Source organism: Hetaerina americana, unplaced genomic scaffold, assembly GCF_022747635.1.
Source record: "Hetaerina americana unplaced genomic scaffold, ioHetAmer1.1.p SCAF_2, whole genome shotgun sequence".
Taxonomy (NCBI): domain Eukaryota; kingdom Metazoa; phylum Arthropoda; class Insecta; order Odonata; family Calopterygidae; genus Hetaerina; species Hetaerina americana.
The window spans coordinates 74,048,132-74,071,850 of record NW_027286763.1 but is presented as its reverse complement, the minus strand read 5'-3'; the positions used below and the strand labels follow the sequence as shown (position 1 = coordinate 74,071,850).

The 23,719-nt window shown below is 37.1% G+C and overlaps 1 protein-coding gene across 1 annotated transcript in view; it reads left to right on the top strand.

The window, feature by feature from the left end:
* Window positions 1–22,818, top strand: part of snu (ABC-type transporter snustorr) — a 102,334-nt gene extending 79,516 nt beyond the window's left edge. Inside the window, exons 5-17 of the mRNA XM_071585355.1 lie at window positions 519–626; window positions 1,179–1,272; window positions 12,613–12,783; window positions 13,112–13,243; window positions 14,430–14,593; window positions 15,673–15,880; window positions 16,606–16,783; window positions 17,091–17,206; window positions 17,341–17,411; window positions 18,514–18,602; window positions 19,503–19,679; window positions 19,778–19,864; window positions 20,625–22,818. Coding sequence (XP_071441456.1) covers window positions 519–626; window positions 1,179–1,272; window positions 12,613–12,783; window positions 13,112–13,243; window positions 14,430–14,593; window positions 15,673–15,880; window positions 16,606–16,783; window positions 17,091–17,206; window positions 17,341–17,411; window positions 18,514–18,602; window positions 19,503–19,679; window positions 19,778–19,864; window positions 20,625–20,839 — 1,810 coding nt within the window. The 3' untranslated portion in view covers window positions 20,840–22,818. The remainder of the gene's footprint in view (window positions 1–518; window positions 627–1,178; window positions 1,273–12,612; window positions 12,784–13,111; window positions 13,244–14,429; window positions 14,594–15,672; window positions 15,881–16,605; window positions 16,784–17,090; window positions 17,207–17,340; window positions 17,412–18,513; window positions 18,603–19,502; window positions 19,680–19,777; window positions 19,865–20,624) is intronic.
* Window positions 22,819–23,719: the final 901 nt, after the last annotated feature.

Genomic DNA, 23,719 nt, shown 5'->3' with positions numbered 1-23,719 from the left:
GGATAGGTAAAACGGTCTCGACGACATCATATATTTTGGAAGTAAAATAAAATCAGGTTATGTTGGGCACCAGGCAAACGGCCAACGCATAATAATTATTGGGAGAAAACGACGGATTTGTTCAGATTCAGGTAAAGGAAAGTCAACTACTCAAAGCTCTCTCCACGGTTGGATGATGCGTGTGGCGCGTTGGTTTGAATCTCAGGGATTGGAACGGAGGTGTGAGAGACTGATCGAATATCCCTCCCTCTCGACTACCGATTCCGGCAGGTTGACGGAAGGAGCAATAGGTGGCATCAAGGGTCGTCGATCGCACTTCACGCGGACTCGTGAAACGCGGAAAAGATTCAAACGGGGCGACAGGGTCGCATCCGAGGTCACCCCCTTCTGACCCCTCTCTTTCAATCCGTCCCCGATCGCTCTCTCCCGATCCTTTTCCTGCATACCTGAGGAGACGGTGAAAGTAGATTGCGCGCACAAGTATTGACTCCCTTTGTTTCTCCCCCTTGCTTTCACAGCGGAGGTCAGCAGCGGCGAGTGTCGTTCGCCGTGGCTTTGATGCACGACCCCGAGCTGCTCATCCTGGACGAGCCAACCGTGGGGGTGGACCCGCTGCTCCGGCAAAGGTGAGACTGGGTCACCAAGCCCTATCCAACTCAAGCTATTGATTTCTCCTTAGGATGTATCTAATAAAATGTAAAGTGCTTTCTCTTATCTGTATACACCTTGTTTTTGTAACTCCTTAACTTTGTGACGCGTAAGGTTCGGTCTTTGAAAAAAGTATTACTGTGGAATATTGTATGCTAATGAGTATAATACTTATAAGAACTAAATTCTTGCAACTCAATTGAATTAATCAGTGTCATTTTCTTTACCAAAATCATATTCTTTAAAGACCCAACTATATTCATCAGAGATTCTGAGGCAAGATGATTGCAAGTGTAGTTTGAGGGTATTTTTATTTTCTTATTATCACAGGTTAACTTTATCCATTAACTGCTGATTTTTTTAATTGCAGTAGGTTTTCTCATCCTCTGTTTATAGTACGAATACAATAATATGTTTTTATTTCAGAATAGATCTTAAAATGATTCAAACTGCATTTAATTCCGGAACATGAAAGTATATTCGCAACCCATGATGAGTTAGGTTAACTTATTTCATCTTTGTCTTTTCAGTATTTGGAATCATTTGGTACAAATAACCAAGGATGGAAACAAGACTGTGATCATCACCACTCATTACATTGAGGAGGCGAGGCAAGCTCACACGGTAAGTCAAGAACACCTTTTTGGTGTGATTCATTTTTCACGTCGTGGTTGATTACTTGAGTAGAGAATAAAAATTGAGGTGAACCTGTCCAGATTAGTCGAGGAGTCTAAACGGGCCACAAACCGCCAGATGTTCCAAACGAAGATGAATATCTCAGTGTGTAGTGTGTGTTGGCTGCGTCGCAATTGTTGACTATACCCCACGCAAACCTTATGGCAAGCCAAAAATGTTACCGGAAGGGTCCAAAATGGGAAAATGTGTACACATGGTGCCACAAACGAAGATGTTGACAAGTTATTCTAACGGGGAATTAGGTTTGAGCACATGGGCGATTTAGTGTGTTACTAACGCTAACCTTTTTTTAAAAGTTTCGAAACAGTTCGTATATTCAAGTATGGCCTAATTTTTAACGTTTAATCCTTCCAACGGCAGAAATAGCATAAAAAGAAACTAGTAACCTGGGAACCACCTCGTGGTTCGGGGTTTCGTGATACTTGTACTTGTCACCTAAGTAATCAGCACGGCTAACTTCACTCCCGCTTGCCCTGCCATAGTCAGTATTCCTACTTTTTGTATAAAGGGTTTTAAATTGTCAGTCCTACGACAGTGGGCATCCATCCATTCTATTTCGGCAATGAGTCATATTCTCCCTCTTCATATTTAAGTCACTGAAGTTGTCACTCGTTTGAAGTGTCGGGCATCGGCACAGGATCGACTCCGGATTTAGGCTGGCAAACTTCAAGACCAATTAATACAGACATCATTAAAAATTTTATGATAACACACTGGGATCAAAAGGGCTGGAATGTGGGTTCACTTATCATCGGTCGTATGTTGGTTTCTGTCTCTGGTCGAGCCCCTGATATGGACAATCCCATAAGCGTGAAATAATATGAAAACATCATAATCAACTCAGCAACAACCAATGAGAGATTACGTAAGATGCGACGGGTGCGTGGCCTCATTGTGGCGAAGGATATCTCGAAACTTATTACATGTTGGCAGCCACCTGCGAAGGTATTTCTTTCCTTTTCCACTTTCGGCCTGCCTGGGTGGTACGGGCGGTTAAGCCAAAGGCCAAGGGTTCGAAGCACTTTTCGTACAATGATGTTATTGCCCAAGACTCTTGATGTTTCGTTCCATGGGAAACCCGTTGTCACTCGAAGACTTTACCGGAATCCCAAGCCTTTCCAAGGTCCAACCCCCGTCATAGTAAGAAAAAAGTGTGAAACTTGACTGCGTAAAAAATATAAGTTTCCAACCGTCCGCATCCAGTCTCGCCCAGTTTTTACGCTCCTGACGTACGTACCAACGTGAGCGCGTAAGGTTCGTTCACATTGTCTTTTTCATCGTAGCTAAGTGTTGCCCTCTATAAAATGTTTCTTGAGCAAATGAAAACTGCGTTGCCAATTTTACACATAAAGTACGGCCATTACTTTAAATTATGTTTCTTTCTCTTTTAAAATAATTCTTCCAAGTAAATGGCAAGGAAACTTTACATTTGTGAAATGAATTTTCCAAATTCGTTTCTGTGATTCCAGGTTTGTACTTTTGATGATATAATGATAACGTTTTCGTACAGGCTAACACTATATCAAATGAACACAATATAAATTCACGTTAGAAAAATAGCGACGCAATAACCTGAATAAATAAATGTATAATAGCGTGTACATCTGCGATAGAGATATGTATAACAAGAGCAATACATTACATATATTGCGTTGTAATTGTGCCAGGAAACTTAAACAAGTTTTATAGTGTGTGGCACGGAGTTATCATGCACGCAAAATAAACAGCTGTCAAAAGGATATAAAAATGTAATTTTAAATTTACATGGGAACTATAGTCAAAGAAGAAGCTGAATAAACACATTTGTTAGTGCTCATGAGTGAAGAATACTTGAGAAAGATGAAAAATTGCACTGAAATATGACCAAAATATTGCATAACACGTGTACTAGACTACTTTCAACATTATAAGAGGCAATTTATCATATTCCATAAAACATTTCTCAACGACTGAACTAGTTTGGACACCTACGAAACATACTATATTGGTTAGACATGGTGTGTATTGCACCTGAAGATGACTCATATGAGTTGAAACTCGGGTTTTAAATGCGCCTCTTTTGTGATTACTTTTTATTTTGTAGAAAAGTGTCCAAATCTCTATTTAATATGAACTCATTCCACCACATCACGCCATAAAGCCTGAATCTGAAAACAAATCAAAATTTTGATAGCTTAAATGGTAGTTATAATTCTGGATGTTTCATCTTCATTATAGAAATTTGATAAAATTCCATTACCAGGGAACAACCATTCCAATTTGTTAGGCGCTGTCTATTATCGTGATTCAGTTCACATGTCCTTTTTCCCGGTTCCTATCGCGCTACTGGCGCTTACCATCGTAAGTTGATAGCGTGTGGAACTACAAGTGACGCTGACAAGAACTTGGCGTTCACACGACGATTTCCTCTTGCGTTCGTTGCGTGCGACAGCGATCGGTACGTCAGTAGTGTAAACGGGGCATCAGTCTCCTTGCCAATCCTCCGGGGGCATTATCGAAGGAAGGAAAGTGACGACCAAGGAGTGAGGCGAGGAAGGGGGCGGAATCGAGGCTGACCTTTGGCTCCCACCTCCCGCAGTGCCACCATAAGTGAGGAATAAGGATATATGTGCCCGTGCTCCGCGCGCCTTACGTTTTTCCTTTTTACCCTCGAAAAGAGTCCACCGCCTCCCCTCCCTTCCTCCTCCCCTATGGAGAGAGGAATACGGAGGGTGAACGGAGGGGAGAAGGACGAAGCCCCCTCAGAGGGTGGGGCGCGAGAGGCGAAGGCCTTGCTCTCATAAAACGCGAAATCCTTCCTCCCGAAAGGAGAGGAGAGCGTAGGGGAGGCGCCCATGTCCCTCCCGCCGCCAATGATTGAGCTCCCCACACACATTTTCCTCCACTCCTGTCCAGATTGACGTCAGAAAATTACATGACGGCATTGCGCTTTTCCCCCTCGTGAGGGAGCTGGATTCGAGTAGGGCTTCGATGGCACGAGTTCCCAGGGTTTCAGGAGACTTGGGTGACCGTGTGGAGATCAAAGGAGAAATTCAGTACGATAAATTCGACATGGACTGGGCGGCAATTTATTTCACTTTAACATCTTTAGGAAGATAAAAGAGCATATTTGATGAGGACTGGAATCGAAAGCACAATGATTAATTTCGTAAACCGCGGATTGAAAATTAGCATTTCCTGGAGTAGCGACACACCTTCAGAATTTTCCCTTTTAAACTATATTGTCTTGGCAATAGATGCACTGGGGGATATGAACTCCGGGATCAGCTGAAAGATAACTTTGGTAACTCTGTGAAGGAATGCAGATGAAGTCAGTGTCTCATCCGAGCAAAGGGATATTGAACTCGAAGCTTTTCCGACGGTTAAATGGTTCTTGAAGAAATGAATTCCAAATGAGACTTTTGGTTTTGATTTACACGTCAAATATTTGTGGAACCAGTTTCAATTTTCAATTCTAACTTCATGGTACCGGAAATACAACGTCAATAACTTAACATACGGTAGCATAACTTCATCCGATCATTCAATAATTGTCGTTAGTAGGAAACTTGAAACATGTATTAACTGTGAATGGATCATCAGAAATGATATTCTGATATATTTCTCTACGTTTAAAAATATTATTCAATGTTTTAAAATGAAGAATTTTGTTCCCTTACACGTATTTTCTGTTTACTAGCCCCTTATTAATTCTGAATTGGAAAATGATGGCTATTAGCTTTTCCCGTTCTAGACCTGCTCCCTCTTCATTCCATATATCATTTCCTTCAGATTTTTGCTACCTCAGTGGCACAACCAACTGTTATTATTCATTATATATATTCAATAAACAGCTATTATTAATTATATCCTCTCTATCCTAGATCTCTATTACCAAAGTATGTTTTCAATTTCCAAGGAACCCTCCACCAGCATTACGATTTTGAGGTATAGAAAACGAATATAATATTTTGATTTAATCTTTTAAAATGAAATTATAGAAAAACAAATTGAAATTTAAAATAGACAACTTGTCTTTTCCATAACACAATTTCTATGTGGAAAAGCCAAGTTGTTTACTTTCAATTTCAATATGAAGATTTTCCACCAAGTGACGCCAGAAACTGTTTTATTTATAGAAAAACAAATTTGGTAAATGCAAGAGTTCACCTATTTTGGCGATAGAGATAATCAATCCTAAACCATACAAGTGTTGACTACATTAAATGTTGGTTGCCGGTATTTCACCGAATTGCGATTGAGAAACTTTCCTTCGTGGCCTACTTAAGAATTTGAAACCCCACGATCCTTTCCTACGTGACAGTATGTGATTTAGTAACGCCAGCACTCACATAATAAACGTCTCATGAGAAAATATTCCGACACTAGGTCTATTCCTTAGCAATATTATCACAAGGTTGCATTAAATTGGTATCCTCGCTTAGTTCAACAAATTACAAGGTATTTTAGAAATTAATTATACCCAAAGCACTAATCAACTGGCCAATATGTAAGACTTCTTCCAGATAGAAGAATTACGCATGATTTCAAATGGTTAATAACAAATTATATAAACCAAAACACTGATTCACTATAAGAAATGGAGGTTTTTCATACATTAAAAGAGCGTTCCTATCTATTTTTAAATTTTATGTGCGTATTTTTTTCAATTTCATCCTTATTGAATTTTATGACTGGTTATTACTAAGTTTTTTCTAATTCAACATTGACAAGATTCAAACCGAGTGGAAGTGATTTTTAATCCAAGGTGCGCTTTGTTGCCTTGTCCTCTAATGATCCAGTGTGCATTTTTCCTCTTAGTCGCCATTACAGTCCACACTCTTTATTTATAATCAGAAGCACCAACTTAGTCCACTGCTCACTCCATCCAAGGTCGAGAACCTAGCCGTCCCATCCCTTTACATCCCCTTGACCCTAAAATCGCCTCCACTTGCGTTAGTGTTTGCGGAGGCGACGACGTGAAGCACTCCAACGAGGACGGTGGAGAGACGCAATTTTTGCATTCTGTGTGCCCTATTCATCCGTGTAGACAGATATAACATAAGACCCGATAACAATCTTCCAGCTGTTGCACTTCAATTATTTTCGCCTTTCATTCGGAAATCACGGAATATACTATCCACAGTCCTCCACAATCATTTTTTTTTCCTTATGTAAGATGTATGTTGAATGAATACGGTGTATATGTAATGCCTGCATATTTGCATTCAATACTCCTCTATACTTCTCCAAAAAAATTAATGCAATAAAAAATGTTCCTGTATTTTTAATGATTATTATTTGCTGCCCTATTTAGTGTGCCAAATCAACTCTTACGAGCAACCTACTGACCTCGCTTAGTAAAAAATTAAGAAGGTTGATTTTTTGACTTATCCCATACATCATTTTGAGCCCATTGAGTGTATCCGTTTGTGATCAATGAAAGGCTGCGCTAGTGTAAATTGGGTGAACTTATAAATTTTGTCTTATTGAAAAAACTTCGTTGCTTTACTTATTATATTATTTAATTCCTTAGACACTTCCAATTAAGCAAATACTTCCCTTATTAGGAAAGTAGTAGTTGTGTTGGGTGTGTTGACCCTGGTGATAAACAGACAATTCCGCCGAACCTCGTAATTCAGAAATATTTTCTTCCTCGTTTAAAACTAAGCTGTTGGAAATATTATCCCGAATTCAATTAGTAAAACTTGAATTTCCATTATAAATTACTCTGCTATTACATCCAATCGCTCACTTTATCGTGTTTCTTACTTCTTACCAAGTATGTGGTTATGGTGTTAAATTCCTTTATAGTGAATGGGAGATGCGAATAATGCATCAAGATTGAATTTCGAGCGTTGAAGTCTCTGAGAATGGTGCAGAGGTCGTATAATGCACATCATGATTGAATTTCGAGCGTTGAAGTCTCTGGGAATGGTGCAGTGGGTGGGTTCTTCGAGCGTAGTGGGACTCGTAAATGACGAATGAATTGAAACTTAGATTTGAGATGAATGTTACAGTGGATCGTCCCCGAATTATGGAATGCAGCCTCGAGGGAATAGTGTCAAAGAAGTAATTGTGCAGTCATGAGGAAAATTTCTTTCGTACCCAGAAGCTATTTAACGAATTTAGGTACTCTTGACACACTTCCCTGGAATGCTTCGAGGAAACAAAGGAGTTTCTGCTATTTCATAACACTACATACTGCTTTGTTTGGTGGGTTTGAAGAGATTCCTGAGGAAAAAAGGTTGAAATCACATTCTTCCACACCACCCATAGAAAAACGTAGAACTGGTCACTGCGGCACTTAGGGCGACACGGCTCTTTGTCTGAGAAACAGCGGAGTAAAATCCTTCTAATGGCATATATAAAAAACCATAAACACAGTAATCAACCCGAAGGTCGGTTTAGTAGGTGATGGCAGAGATCACCCAGTACTAAGCCCTATACGGCGTGTGAAAACTCACACATCAGGGTAGAGGGGCCAGTTCCTTTCCCTGTGCCGGTTATGGTGTCCCAGGAAGATCCGGTACCCGAAAAATCACTTAAGCTTGGGTGGAGCTGCAGGTGCCCAGAGTGCTTGGCCCGGGAATCGAACCCGGGACCCTCCGGTCAGCAGTCCAACGCACTGGACTACCGCGACCCATAATGGCATATATATGGTATGGTATGGTATATATATATATATATATATATATATATACACACGAATATACGTGTATATATTGTATATGTATATATTATTCGATCAATAAATAATCATCCGCTTATTCCCAGTGAAGCTTGTGCAATGCTCCTAAACTGATCGGTGGTTAATTTCTCACAATTTCTGAGAATCTGACCTTTTCCTTCTGATATAATGATCTGATTTAAATCTAACCTGATAAAGAAAAGCGCGGTTCCATCCACGAGCCTTACTTCGTGACGTCTTAGCTTAAGCCTTCGGGGAGCTCCCTAGCATCGTGAAATGTCAAAAAATACAGCCAAAGTCATCGACATCGAAAATCTTATTGCCTCCATTTTTTCCCCGGAATATCCGAAGAGACCCTTCGGAGCGGTTGCTTCGCGGTCTCCGAGGCGCTCCATGTCCATTCGCTATTTCCCAATGGTTGGCTTTTCCGGCGCCCGCGGCCCCCGACCGATTGTGAGACGACCTCCCTCCCCATCTTCCTTCCTTCTTCCAACTCGGGTAGTTCGGGAGGAGGGGCGTGGAAGGATGCAGGATTGGTGGGAGACAGATTCCTGCCTCACCGAGGTGGGAAGGAGGGGGAGGAGTACCGCCGAGTTCTTGCTCAACCAGCCAGCAAGCCCACCTTACCCCCACCCTCACGAGCCGTGCCCAGTTTTCCACTTTCTCCACGATAAGCGAACTTCCTCAACCTCCTCTCCTCCCTCCCTCGCTCTCTCCACTCTTTCCTCTTTTCCCTCTCAAGTGTGGCCTCCTCCCCCCTCATTTCGCACTCCCGTGTTATACGCGGTGGCTCTCGGATGCCGATCGGTGTGGGTATGGGGTCCTTACTCTCCGGCACCTCGCGAGGGCGGAGTGTCATTCGCGCGACTCCGAGGAGAGATGGACCGCAACGGAGTGCTTCGAATATCCGCGGGAGGGAAAAATGTTTCCTCGAATGGAAAGCGCACGATGTATCTTCCACGGTGGACGCGGGACGAATCCGAGACTACCATGACCCGCAATTAGTTACGGTCAAGACCTTTCATAAATATCCAGTGGGTCGGAATACGATTCCGCGTCTCATTTTCACCGGAAGAAGCATCATCCTCCTAAATTATTCCCTTTTAAAACTATTTCCGAAACCGTGCCGTATAATTTAGTAGCAATTATCATAGCGAAAGCACCGGCCACTCTGTCGTAAATTTGAGTGAAAGGATATGTACTCGAGTTGAGTCAACTAGCCTTCACCTAAGCGTCGAATATTCGAGCGGCCATATTCGAGCACACCCTTGTTGCGTTCTTCTTGGCTCTGCTTCAGAGAAGCATATGTGCTTGAATCCAAGGCAAGAGTCCCCCAGGGCAGTGCGCTCAATGATTGAAAAAGGGAAATGAATATTATCACTTTCACTCTTTACCTGCGGTGTGCTAGAAGCTTCCCAACCGCCGCGATGTGCGGGAAATGGGTGGCTGAGTACCTCAGCCTTCCAGACGGGCAGTCCGCCAAAAAAAATGTGTCACAGTCCCATGAATCCTCGGATTTTTCACTGCACTATCCTCTGCATTTTCCCGCAAGTATAGAGAAATTTCTTCCCTCTTGACAACAAGGATTTTTTTCTATTTAGTTTGTTTCGTTGAATCTTCCGCGTTAATCCGTTCCCCTATATTTATGGCGTTGATCGGAAGACTATTTTATCCATCCCACTTCAGTTGTCTAATCATTTGATATTTACAATAAACATATTTTCCGTGGGTGTTCTCACAATAATGCTTAAATGAATCGTTCAATTTTGAAGTGGTATGAATGTTGCAATTTATTTTTGAAAAAGTTTCGCATGAAAAGAGATCTATCAGCAAAATAAACCTTCAGCGCTAATTTTTGAAAGGTTAAGAAAAAATGAGCTTCGCAGTTTCAAAACTGCTGTTGATAATTTTGCCTCCCAGCGTAAATAGACAGGGAATTGCGAATACAAGCGATATAAGCGATATATAAGCGATATTGCGATACATGAAAAAGTTCCGCCACAGATAAAATGGATTTATTAAAATATATTATTCATATATGTTTTATCTGTGATGTATTATCACGTAATTCTTTCTGCTCGTGACACAATATCCCAAATTGGATCAAATGAAGATGCAGTGGGATTGGTTGTATATGTACATTCTCTAATGGCTCTGCATATGCATTTCCAGCGAATTTTTTTATATTTTACAATATTATTTGTGGAAATTCCTCCATAAATTCTCTTTTTAGATGGAATAGAAATAATAATGACTGTTTTTAATGCAACAATTTCAGAGCGTAAAAATCATTCGCCTTGACTGGGACTCGAACCCAGATCCCTCAATATCCGGTCGAGTGCTTTAGCCACTTAAGCTACCGAGGCGTCCTCTTAAACTCTGAAATTTTGAGACTAAGAGGACTAAACTAAGAGGACGCCTCGGTAGCTTAAGTGGCTAAAGCACTCGACCGGATATTGAGGGATCTGGGTTCGAGTCCCAGTCAAGGCGAATGATTTTTACGCTCTGAAATTGTTGCATTAAAATGCACATTAGCGGATGACTCCGTTAAAAGTTACTGTTGCGGCATCTCCCGCAGTTTCTTTGGAATTTATGACTCTTTTTATTAACGCTGGTGTAATTAACGCCGAATAAAGGAAAATATCAGCTGAATTTTTCTAGCATTATGTATATAGGAAATTAATTATTAAAGATACCTTTTAGACATCGAAATCCTAATAACTTAGAAGCAGATCATCTTGTCACTCTGGTTTCCAAGGGTCTAATTGATGAGACTCAATTTACCAGGTGAAAGTCGAACCTTGTACATCTTGGTAAGTAGCAATTGCGTTGCCCATGAGGCTAAGCCGCAACATCTTCCTATGAGCATTTTCCTCTCTTAGTAAACATTACACGCTTCAAAGAATGGAGGGATACATTTAGTGCTGAAAAATATCCCGTATACTGAAGAAACTAAGGATGAAACACCAACAAAAACTGAAAAGTGAGCATTTGAATAATCATAGAGAAGCCATGAACGCGTCCATATCCGTACAAGGTTGCGATATAAAATAGTAACTGCCGTATTCGAATATTTTCTAGATTAAACTTGAGGCCTTGCTCCTCTTAACCTTTTGCTAGGCTATGATATGAGGATATTCTCCTGCATGTTAATACCTCCGTACCTACTTAATGTCCGTGCGGAGCTAATTAGTATTGAGGAATATCGTTATGGTATTATCGACTTAGATGTTTTTGTCTTATGTTTTGAAGTTTTATTGTTATTATTACTGCCGTTCCTTCTTTCGTGTTACGCAGCACGTCTAATATTATGGCGTTTTATGAACATAAGTGGATAGTTAACTTGTCCAGGTCCTTGCTTAATAGTTTTCCGTGTGTGCCATTGTATCACATTTTTATTCGGCGTGATGCCATTCTTCCCAAAATGAGAAATACCGTTGGCTTCCTCCCCGAAGTGTGAACTAATCGAATCGTGTTATCTGCGCAATCCTCAAATAAGGGAAGCATCTACGTCTACGAAGTGAGCTATCCAGGTATTTCTCTTGTTTTTTCAGTCCAGTAGTCAAATAGTTCAACACTGGTTTTAGCATAGACTTTTTTGTACGATTTTCTGCTATAACAGGAGTGACTCAATTAAAAGCGCTTTCTCCCAGCAGTGAAACGAAGCGGAGTGAATGGGAAAACATTATAAAATATCCTTTCGAATTTCGACATATTTGGTTATTATTGCGAACGCATGCTTTTCTTGCTGCGCGTTCAAATCTCTCAACGCCGTCGTTGCACGTGATAGGCACAAAATGAACCCAAAGCTTTTTACTCCTTTACTTCAGCTCTACAGACCGAGCGCAAAGAAACTCGACAATGTATGCCATTAAATGCTAAGTTGAGAGGCGTACATAGCCTTGAGCCAAAAATCATGTGGTTGCTAAGCACTTGTGGATGACGGTCAGTAGGAGAGCTTAAGCATATTGACCCGTCGTGGCAGTTGAGGCAAGGTGTAAACCACACTCGATAAAAACCGTGTCGCAGTGTTAAGTGGTAGGAAAGATGTTATATTACGAGTAATAATTTATGGAGTTGGGGACTATTTTTATTTATAAATAATACTATTGCGGGAGAAAACTGTAATATAAATTGACCAGTCAAATTTATACATGGGATTACTTCAATTTACGACACAAAATGTATGCAACAATGTTACTCGTCAATTAATTAATGTCAATCTATTGACTAAATATCACAAATGCAATAATAATAATTTTAACGATTGGAAGAAGTATGAGCACGAAGGAAGTCAAGCAAATTCATCCAAGTACATGCTTTGCATATTCTTAATGTTTGATTTTAGGTTCTAACTATTATTAATTACCTTATTTATTATCAATATAAAAGCTAAGGTTATGAAGTACATGGTACGATACATACATGTCTTTAGCACCATAAGGACCAAATATGAGAGATTGGACTTCTTTCATTTTATTAATACTTTAAAAGATGGAGAGTAAGTGATGATGAATTTTGCCATGTCACAAATATATTTTATGTGCTGCCTAGTGTTTCGCTGAACTTATTTTGTCATAAATTTAATATACTTGTAGATTGGCCTCATGCGAAGTGGAGGTTTGCTTGCAGAAGAATCCCCACATGTTCTACTTTCCATGTACCAATGCCAATCCTTGGAAGAAGTCTTCCTGAAGCTCAGTAGGAAACAGGGTTCAAACAGCAGTGCAAACCTAACAGAGCTAAATGTTTCTAACAATATCTCTTTGGTAAGTAATGATTTTCTATTTGCCTTCTTAAAAACCATGTGTATGAGTCTATAAACCACATATGTCAATGGATATTGGTAATATGCACACATATGTATGTGTATTTTATAAATTTTGGATTTTCATTTAATATTATGAAGTAAATTACTCTCTTTCCTTTGAAAGCCTTTGACGAAACTGGTTTGCGCTAGGCTTAATTACCCTTGACATCATTCACCATTGATATGAGCAAATAAATGTTACACCACCACAGTCTATCAACATACTTTACATACTCTATTCATATGATTCACTGACTTACTCAAATTGGTGTTCTAATGACTTCCAGGCCTCCCTACATTGGGGTCGTAAAGATGAGCCGGTGTACGTGACAGAAGAAAGTGGTGTTGTGGGGCTGAACTTCCAACAGAAAAAAGATGTGCTGAATCAAGATGGAGCCAATGGTGTGGGCATGCCTGAGGTATGTTTTCTGTGCTGATATGAAGAAGCTGGCAGAGATATGTGATATTTTCCTTGGAATGCTATCAGATTTGATTCTAGTGGTCGGCTGTTGACTGTGATGAAGGAGTGAGAATAAAATGTAATTTTACATCTTTTTGGATGGTTTTTGTGTTACCATGGAATCAGTTAATCTTACTCATATTTGTGTTGCCATACAAATTTGGTTAAACATGGAGAACACTTTAAAGGATACTCACATAAATGCTGATATGTTTTGGCAACCTTGTCACATTCATCAGTAGTACCGTAGTTCCTGTATTGATAGTAAACTATTATAGCTTTACACATTTGTAGCATATAATGCTATTTACATTTGAAAGGAGTAAAATTAGTACCTAATTAGTAGTACCTAATTAAAATTAAATAATTTCTCCAAACAGGATTACTTTCAATAAAAAATGTAATGCTGTTGACATGGATTAATTTATGTGGTCCTCTGTTGTATTGATGCTATGCTATTCAAGTTCAAAAGTCAATCACTTACTAGTGTGACACATTATTACTCCAGAAGTTTTGGGTTTAATGGAATGATTCTGAATGATAATCTATTTAGTTCACTTGAAACATGTCAGTTATTTCAGGCACCTTATTCATCAATGGCAACACAATTTTGTACAATTTTGAAAGAAAATTGTAAGAGCAATACAAAGAATAATGTACTTACTGATACTTGACTGGGACAGGGAACATTGAGTAGATGGCTTGTTAATATCAGCCCCATTCTACTGAAAGACTTTCTTCTTGAATTTCAAGAGATCATGATGGAATGTGAAAAAAATATCCCAAATATTTTTATTTGTTTCATGGTAGACATATTTTTTCAGAGAGGGATCCTAGTCTCATCCTTGACCAACAATTTTTCATGCTTAAAATCATTGATAAGATTACAACATATATATTCCTATCTATCTCCCCTATAGCATCCCCATGTATGTGTATATTATCATAATTAAAAAATAAATCTTAATTATTGCTGCCATAACCAATATCCTGCTGTTAAATGTATTATGGAAACAGATGTTTATGAGTTAGTTGGCAATTTAAAGGCCATTCTGACCATAGAAATTTTACTTTCAGTGTGATCATTTAAAATCCTTGAGTCCACTGCTGATGCCCAGAATGTGATATATCCTTATATTTTACAGATGAATGGAAAACCAAAGTCAAGTTCTATATCTGCACCACCTCCAGATCCTGATTTAAATTGTGATGGCTGTGATGACTGTTCAGACTGCTTTAAAATAACATCTCGTGGTAAAATTCGAGCCCTTCTTCAAAAGAATTTTCTTCGGATGTGGAGGAACGTTGGGTGAGTAAATGGTAGAAATCCTTCCCAATTTTGTACTCCTCCTATCTCTGGGTGTACCTCCTTGAATTCGAATGAGCTAAGGGATGACTTGGTTCCCAATCTTAGTCTTTCATTAGGTTTCCCAGAGCCTGCACCACATGAGTTATCTATTTAGATACAAAATCATGACATTTGGGAAAACCGGCATTGCCCATCTTAAAAAAGGCTATCTCCATTTGGTGGTATTTACTTATTTGAACTTGTTTTAGATTGCTTATAATTAATCTGTGGATAATGTTGCAAATATTCATTTGGATCACAAGATTGAAATATAAATCAAAGCACTAAGGTGTTTTCATATAGGCATATTTAAACTTTTAAGTGGTAACTTCATATGTAAAAATGGGCAAAATATTGCAAAATATGCCATTATATTAAAAGATCAGTGATTTACAGAAAACCTGTTGCATTTAGTATATCTATGTTTATAAATAGTTCAAAATATGTGAGAAATATATTTATCAGTAAAACTACATGAGAAAGGAATCTGATGCTTCGTCTTATCTGAATGCTCTAGTTGCAAGAGAGAAAAGAGCTGTCTCAAGAATGGGTCCACTGGTTTCAAGAACCATTTGAACATCACACATTTAACTTTTGTGGTTTGGCTTTCCAGAAGCATCACTCTCATCCAATAACTTGGGCAAGCATAAGCAAAGCTATTTCTCACATCATTTGTTCTTTTGAGCAAAGTGTAAAGAGCCATGAGTAAAACCCTCAGCCTAGAGGATGGCTTGCACAATGTGTTGTTTCTTGGTTGTGAGTTTCTCCAACCATCCTGCTGGTGTCAGAAGTAATGAAGTAGGTATTTTCCCTTCCTCATATAGAGGACGTCAAGTGGTGCAATGGCTCCTATTTGTCAGCAGTAATGCTTATAATCCCTCAGTGAATTTGGAAAATGTCTGCATTGAGGAATCTAAGTTGATTTTTTGGTTTACAATTAGAAATTACTAGTCATTGAACACCCAAAAACCAACTTCTATTGTTACTTTCACTAAATTCTGTATTATTTTATTTTTATAAATTCTTCTTCTAAATTTCAGTGTGATGTTGTTCATCTTTGCCCTTCCTGTGATGCAAGTGATTCTCTTCTGCCTGGCAATTGGAAGAGACCCAACTGGACTTCGTTTGGCAGTCGTAAATCATGAATTAAACAGCACTGATCAAGTATGTGAGGCAACATCTGGATGTTCATTCTCGTTACTCAGCTGTCGGTATCTTCAACATCTGAAAAATACTACGTTAGTAAAAGTAAGTAAAAATGATATAATTTATATGTTCTTTGAACTTGATGAGTTGTAATTATAGTTTTGATAGTAGAACATTTTGTTGGGACATATCCATCACAAAATCATGCCAGTAAATGATTTGCTCAAAGATTGGCATTCTCCATGTGTTTTCCCTCGTTAATTCTATTTTAAATAGCTTGTTAAGAATTTAACGTTATGAAAACACTCTTTCAAATTTGGGTTAGATCCTTGTCAATAAATCAAATTAATTAAAATAATCCTAAAATAGAATTAGTTTTCTGCATCAATATATCCTAAAATATTTTTTTAAAGCTTCCTGCTGTAAGTATGATTGTCCTCTGCTCATACATTTGCAAATTTATCAAATTTTGAAAAGATTAAGTATTGCTGTTGTATTGGTGTTGTAATTTTTTCATCATACATAGATCCAAGGAAATGTGACATCTCAGAATAAGAAGCATAGCAGGCATACAAGGGTTGCAATTTTAATGACAATGTGATCATGAAATATGAAGTCATAGCAACCCTGGTTATTGTTTCATTATAATATTTTTGCTGAAATAGTAACCATTTCCTTTAAAATTGAAAACTTTGTGGTCACGTCTGTATTCATAATAGCATCCAAAAACCTTAATCAGTCATTTAAAGATGCTGTAACAGTTTTGTCATATTGTAGTTGTGTATCTGTGCAAAAACACATTAATTCTCAATTTTCAATATTTTCAGGTTAGTTATCCTGATCCAGAAACCGCTTTAGAAGCAGTTCGGTTAGGTGAAGCCTGGGGGGCTCTCTACTTCACAGAAAATTTCACTGATGCTTTAGTGGCTAGAATGGCTTTAGGCAGAGATGCTGACGAAGAGACCCTCGACCAAAGTGAAATTCGAGTATGGCTAGATATGTCCAGTAAGTATTCATTCTTGGGTAATGCACCAAGATTGCCCACTTTACAACCATAATATCAATTATTGAAGTTTCAAGTAGATGTATCAGTAAGCCAGCAAAGGTTGAGGAAAGTTTATTTTTTTGTTTCTTTCACATTCTAATTAGTGAAGTGTCCATTAGTGCCAATATGTAAAATTTGATCATTGATGTTCTGCAATTTATTATCCATTAGAAAGCACAACTTATTCCTTTTAAAAGTACTCTTACAATTAAGGTAATTTGCCCACCCAAACATGTACTTATTTATTTCATGTTCTTTTCCTTTTAGATCAACAAATTGGTTTAACTCTGAATCGAGACCTTCAATTATCTTATCGTGACTTTGCACAAGATTTGCTTGAAGACTGTGACCAAAACCCAAAGCTAGCTGACATACCTATCCAGGTGAGAATAATTTTAAGCAAATTTAGAGAAAAGAGGTCAAACACTATTAGTCTTAGTTATTTTTCTCATGATTGGAAATAAATGTACAATAACCCTTGATATTTCTAATCACAAACATTTCTTTTTTATTTTAGTTCAAGGATCCAATCTATGGCTCCAATGAGCCTAGCTTCACTGATTTTGTGGCTCCTGGAGTGATACTCACGTAAGTTGTCAAATTTGTACTTATGAATGTTTAGGAAAAATACATGTTAGTTTTGTTTAATTTAAATAGTTTATTGTATTTACCAATATCTCAGTATATGCTAACATTATTTTTTCAATTTATAAAACATAATTTCTATAAAATAATTATACATTTTTCAGCAGAAACAACATTTTTCAATTAGAAGTTGAATCATAATAGCATCTACATCCACATGAATTTCACTTCCCCCAACGCCACAACATTTTGAGCACATTCATTTAGAAAAAAAGACTATGCATGATGATGAAATTGAGACTATGTCATATATTTATCATTATTGTCCTCCTATCCATATTTCCCTATAATATTTCAATCAATATATTGACCCAGGCAGTAGTTCTACATTCTATGATTACTATTTGTTGAGTATAAGCACTTAGGCGCATGCCTTAAAATGTCACACCTATATCTTAGAAATGATTTTTAGATGCATTTATTTAAATGTAATTAATAATTGACTTCAGTCTTATTATATATGAACTATGTAGAAAACGTTATGATATATTTTAAAAGAACATCTAATATATACTAGAGATTTTTTCCTAATTTCTATTGGTAGGTGTTAAGAAAAACATACTGTTTTCTTTTGGTTATTTGGTATTTTAGAGAACAGTTAAACATTTTAGAAGAAAATGATAACATATTTTACTTTTATTTGAGAGTGAAAGTTATGTTTTTTTCAACTAACTGGACAGTTTCCAAATTTTTACTTAAAAAATACTTCTTGCGTGGTGAATATTAGAAATATTAATCTGTAGTTTTATAACTTATAACTTCAATTCCTTTCATCTTGTCACATGCCTGCGGCATGCTCTTGTGGCTGCTTGCAGAGTAAGACATTGATGTAGAACATAATTATTTTGCAATTTTATCAAGTGGCTGGATGGATGAGGTTGTAACCATGGCTAATAGTATTTTTTCGATTCCCTATTTATACATAAGTTTCAGGTTTAACTTTGTGGAATTCCTTCATTATGAGGGTTTTTTTTTACCCCCACATTTATAGTTTATTAATGGGATTTCTGGATTGATGCTAATACTTAAATATGTTCAATTTCAGGATTGTTTTCTTCTTAGCTGTTGCTCTGACTTCATCAGCATTGATCATTGAGAGAATGGAAGGATTACTTGACAGGAGTTGGGTGGCTGGTGAGTTGTTTATCTTCACCCAATTTACATTAACTCTAAGTCATGGAAGCATGCATTCAATATGAATTCCCATCACTTAAACAATCTGCTGTCAGCAGTGCATAGATGATAGGAAATAATAATGATACATACTTCAGGCATTAGTAAAACATAATGTCATACATATTTGGTTGGCAAAATCTGCATTCTCTCATAATATTGGGCATGCATATAACCTATTTTAAAATATGAATGCATATTCTGACACATTCCTTATCAACATTGTTCATCACAGAAACTAAATTCATCCTAATATTTGCTTGATTTCCATAAATCATAAGAACTATGTTCTAATCTCCTATTGAATGATAATATTTAATTTAGTTGCCATGGCCTATAATTACAGTGATGAAAATGTGATTTACATTCATGAGTGGACAAATCTAACCCTAGTTGTAGCAATTCAATAATTCTATGCTCAAATTAAGTAAAAACTAACCTTTCCATTTTTTTGTGTGTTGGCGTTGTCAGGAGAAGAGGGTAAATGATTTTTACACATTGAAAGATGCATTTTAATGCACAAAAGTGTTTTACTCCATTAAAGTCACTATTGTAGTGTATCCCATGATACTATGAATTTTTAGAGTACATTTATTTTATTTTTAATTGGCAGTGAAATGGGCACTGTCTCCATTCTTCTTAATCGTGAAAATATTTCAACATAGCTAATTACTGTCCTTATTCACACTAATAAGATGCTTATATCAATTATTGAATCATTGAATTTTGTTTCATGGTTGCACATACCTTCTCAATAACACTGTATATTGAAAAAATGTTAACTATCGTTTCCTAAGAGTTTTAAATAGACAAGTTTTCTAATTATGTTAGTTATTATGAAGTTTCCATTTTTCTTTACAGGTGTAACACCATTTGAAATTCTCTTTTCACATGTTGTGACTCAGTTTGTTGTTATGTGTGGACAAACTGCTCTTGTTCTCATTTTCATGATCCTTGTATTTGGTGTTCAGTGTAAGGGTGATGTGGGATGGGTTATTACACTGACTATCTTGCAAGGACTTTGTGGAATGTGCTTTGGTAAGTTAACTTATCTTTTATGAATCTTATTTAATGATAAATAAATATAAAATACTATTATAACAGTTCTAACTTTTCAATTATTTCTTATGTTTTAGGGTTTGTTATATCTGCGATATGCGAATTAGAAAGAAATGCTATCCAGTTGGCACTCGGTAGCTTCTATCCTACCTTACTTCTAAGTGGTAAGTATTGATATTGGAGTTATTGGCATGTATACTGTTTCTTTTTAAACTATTAAAAAAAGATGCCCCTACTTCCTTGATTATGTAAAATTTTTACTATTAGCATTAGTTCTTTAAACTGAAGGCTCTCAGCAGTGGATTTAAAATTCCAGTTTAATCTAATTGCTTCCTTACATTTGTTTGACAGTAGGTTCAATGAGATATTATTGGTAACATTTGGTACATGATAACTTGCTTTTTATGCAATCAAATGCTCTGCCTAAGAGATTTTCACTTAAATATATTTTATATTTTATTTTTGGGTAAAAATCCTATAATAAATGAGATCTTGGATAGTGTTATTATTGTGAATATCTTGTGAAAACTGGAACCAACTGAAATTCATTTGGCATTGATTTCACATGGTATATTTATAAGTTTGGCATGGAGTGCTGCATTTAATTGCAGAATTTTTCCAACTAGCAAATTAAAAATTCTTTGCAAAGGGTAAATGGTAAAACTAGCTCTTACAGGTATTCACAAGTGTCCTAATTTTATTTCATAATTAAAAAATGCTGACAAGTACAACATATTTCTATCAAATCAAATATTTGAGATTGGCTATTATTGATAGGCAATCTCAAAAATATTGAGTTACAAGTGGCCTCAAACCATAATGCATTGTGGGCACTTTTCACATTTGAACGCCAAAATTTTTGCAATAAATTATAAAATATTTAACTATGTGAAAGAATTTCAAATTTCATTTAATTCTCTACAGGTGTGATCTGGCCAGTAGAAGGAATGCCGTGTGTGTTAAGATTCATCAGCTTGGGTCTGCCTCTAACTATGGCAACCACATCACTTCGAAGTATGCTCACAAGAGGGTGGGGTATCACAGAGCCAGATGTCTACAATGGCTTCATTTCTACGATAATCTGGATTGTGCTGTTCCTTTCCATCAGTCTTTTAGTTCTCAAAGCGAAGCGAGGATAGTGTATCCTGAAGTCCTGTATCGACAGGAGCCTACTGAAACATTTCTGTGAGTCATGAGAGAGTCATGTGACTGTAAATAGCCAAGAAATCTTCATTAATGGCCTCTCTCATTGTATTCACAGCTGTTTGTGGTCTTTCTTAAGTCATCTATAGCCATTTGTAATCATCAGAATAGGCTCAAGGAATTCTGTGTTGCAAATGTTACAAAAGTGATTTCCTATGGTGGTACTGCAGGAAATAAATATGAATGTGCCATTGGTGTGGTGTCAAGAGACAGGAACCTAAACCCATAATCAAGAGTTTGTGATGGTGTGCAATCATTTCCATACCAAGTTTGGCTTCGTGCAAGTGATGTGTGAAGGGTGGTCAGACTCTTGTCAGCAGCAGTGCAGATAACCCGAGTGAAGTTTGTCAACAAGATGACCACAAGTGTCAAAGCTGAATAAAAGATTTGTGGATATGTGGCTGATGTGTACTCATCAGTCGCACTGTTTATTAAATGTTTTGTTGTTGCTGTTGTTACAACATGACTGTTACAGGAACACGAGGTTACCTTATCCATCCTATTGTAATTCGGTGGGTAAACCTCATCCTAATATTCAAGAGATGATGCCAATGACGGACAGTGATGAAGCATTGGGAAAAATGTTTGGAGTAATCTAACATGAGTGCATGATCATGTGATACTAGTTATGAAAAGAATAAGTGCTATCACATTTTATAGTAGTATATGCGATTTTTTTTATTCTTCTGGATAGCCTTTTCTCTTGTATGGAAAGAGCAGTAATGTTTATCCATTTGATATCATTATTACCTCAGGTGTATATGTTTTGATGTTTCATTTATCAACGAGTCACATATTACCTTGAACTAGATTAATATTTCAAGACAAACATCAGCTACAAGCAGCCACTTTCGAAGGTGCTTAATTTATTTCAACTCTCCTTAATTTTATTAACTTATACCCTAGACCTGTCTCTTCAATGATTCTGTGCCTCATAAATAGCCAAAAATAATAAATTTAGCAATGAATGATATAGTATGAGGTTATCGATTCTTTAAAATGCAAACTACTAATGACTCAAAATTTACACAAGAGAAAATGACCAAAGGAAAATATTTTTTCACAATATACCAATGATGCATTAGTTTCATATTGCATGTGGTGGTGGCAATACAATCTTGCTCAAGACATCTTTGTTACTTTCATGAACCATGAATATTGATACATGTTTCATTTATGTGTTGACAAATGCTGAATATACTACAGCATAACTTTTTAGTGAATTTTTAAAATAGTTAAAATCCTAAAATGAAATGTTTGAAATTATGATACCTATTTGAAGGATTTTATTATTCAAGATTAATAACCTCGGATCATTACAATAATAAAATGTCCATGAATAATGTTATTGGGTATAACTTTATAATTTTTCATTTATTTTATTTATAGTTTTTTGGAGAACTACTGTTTGGTGTATTTCTTAATGAGATATTCCAAGTATCTATCTTATCAGTCTCAAGCATTATTCACCTTCACTCTGATTAATGAAATGGAATATTATTTTTAGACTGCATAAATCAAATTAAACATTTGCCCATTATGTCGCATCAGGCATGGTGCCATTTAAAATCATCTTATTGAAAAAGCATACTGAAAACTTGGCAGCCAGCATGGGATGTGAAATTACTGGTGAAATTAAAGAGTACCTACTTGCAGCTTTACTCAATGCGACACTGAAAATTGATTCACAAAAGTTGTACTTTATATTTACTGGCATTTATGAATTTTGTATTGATGTTGTGCAATAAGATCAAGTATGTTCAGCTAATATATCAAAGGTGAACAACAATCAGTTAATCAAGACCGTTTTTGCAATGAAAGTTGCTTCTTTGTTGAGGCCGTTACATTCATTGTCTGTAAAAAAATTTGTTATTACGTATGTATTAAATAAAAAAATTATTTCACTAAAAATCCAAACTATTACTGCATTACTTTTTATTACTATTACTTATTTTCTGTGAGTACATGCTCGTTGGTACATGTAATAATGACATGGTAAATCTGCCAATTAAACAGTTTTGAGGCTTAAAGTTGAACCATTGGTTTGGTACTACCCTATTTCTTGAAAAAAAAACCCAATTGATCCTTCATGATAGCTTCATCATTATTTGCTGTTTTCATTCAAATCAACTTCCATTCAGTCTACCCTGCAATACCATCATCAAGAATTTTTGCATGATTCTAAAATCAATTAGGTATCGTGGAGTATGTAAGGAGGCACTTTTCAGAGTGGCCAGAATTTTGAACTCAGGATTTCAGCTGGGTTTTTTGCTGGTTTGAAAATAAATGACATTTAATAGCATACTTATAAACCCAACTCATAACCCAGATGCCCGGTGCTCGCAAATTCAGGAGGTGATTGCTCTCTGCACATCTAAATCTCTCCTCACATTAGAACTATCATACCACTGATGGCACACTCCTTGCAAGAAAATTTTTGCTAGCCTACTTGCCCCCAACTGAGGAACTTGTCATAGTTAGGATCACATTTAAATGTCTCTGAAAATGATATTACTATTAAAGAATTTCAGAGGATCCCGGATCCCTCGATGTCTGGACATCGAGGGATCCGGGTTTGAATCCCAGTCAAGGCGAATGATTTGTACACTCTGAAATTGTTGCATTGAAATATATATTAGCGGATGACTCCATTAAAAGTTACTGTTGCGGCATCTCCCGCAATTTCTTGGAAATGATATCACTACCTATCCACTGGAAGGTAGTAGTAGTTTTTAGAGGATGCGACCGACAGCTAAGATCATTTGCGCCATTAGCGATGGATGGAAAAGGAGGAAGGGTGGAGAGAAACCCAGCGT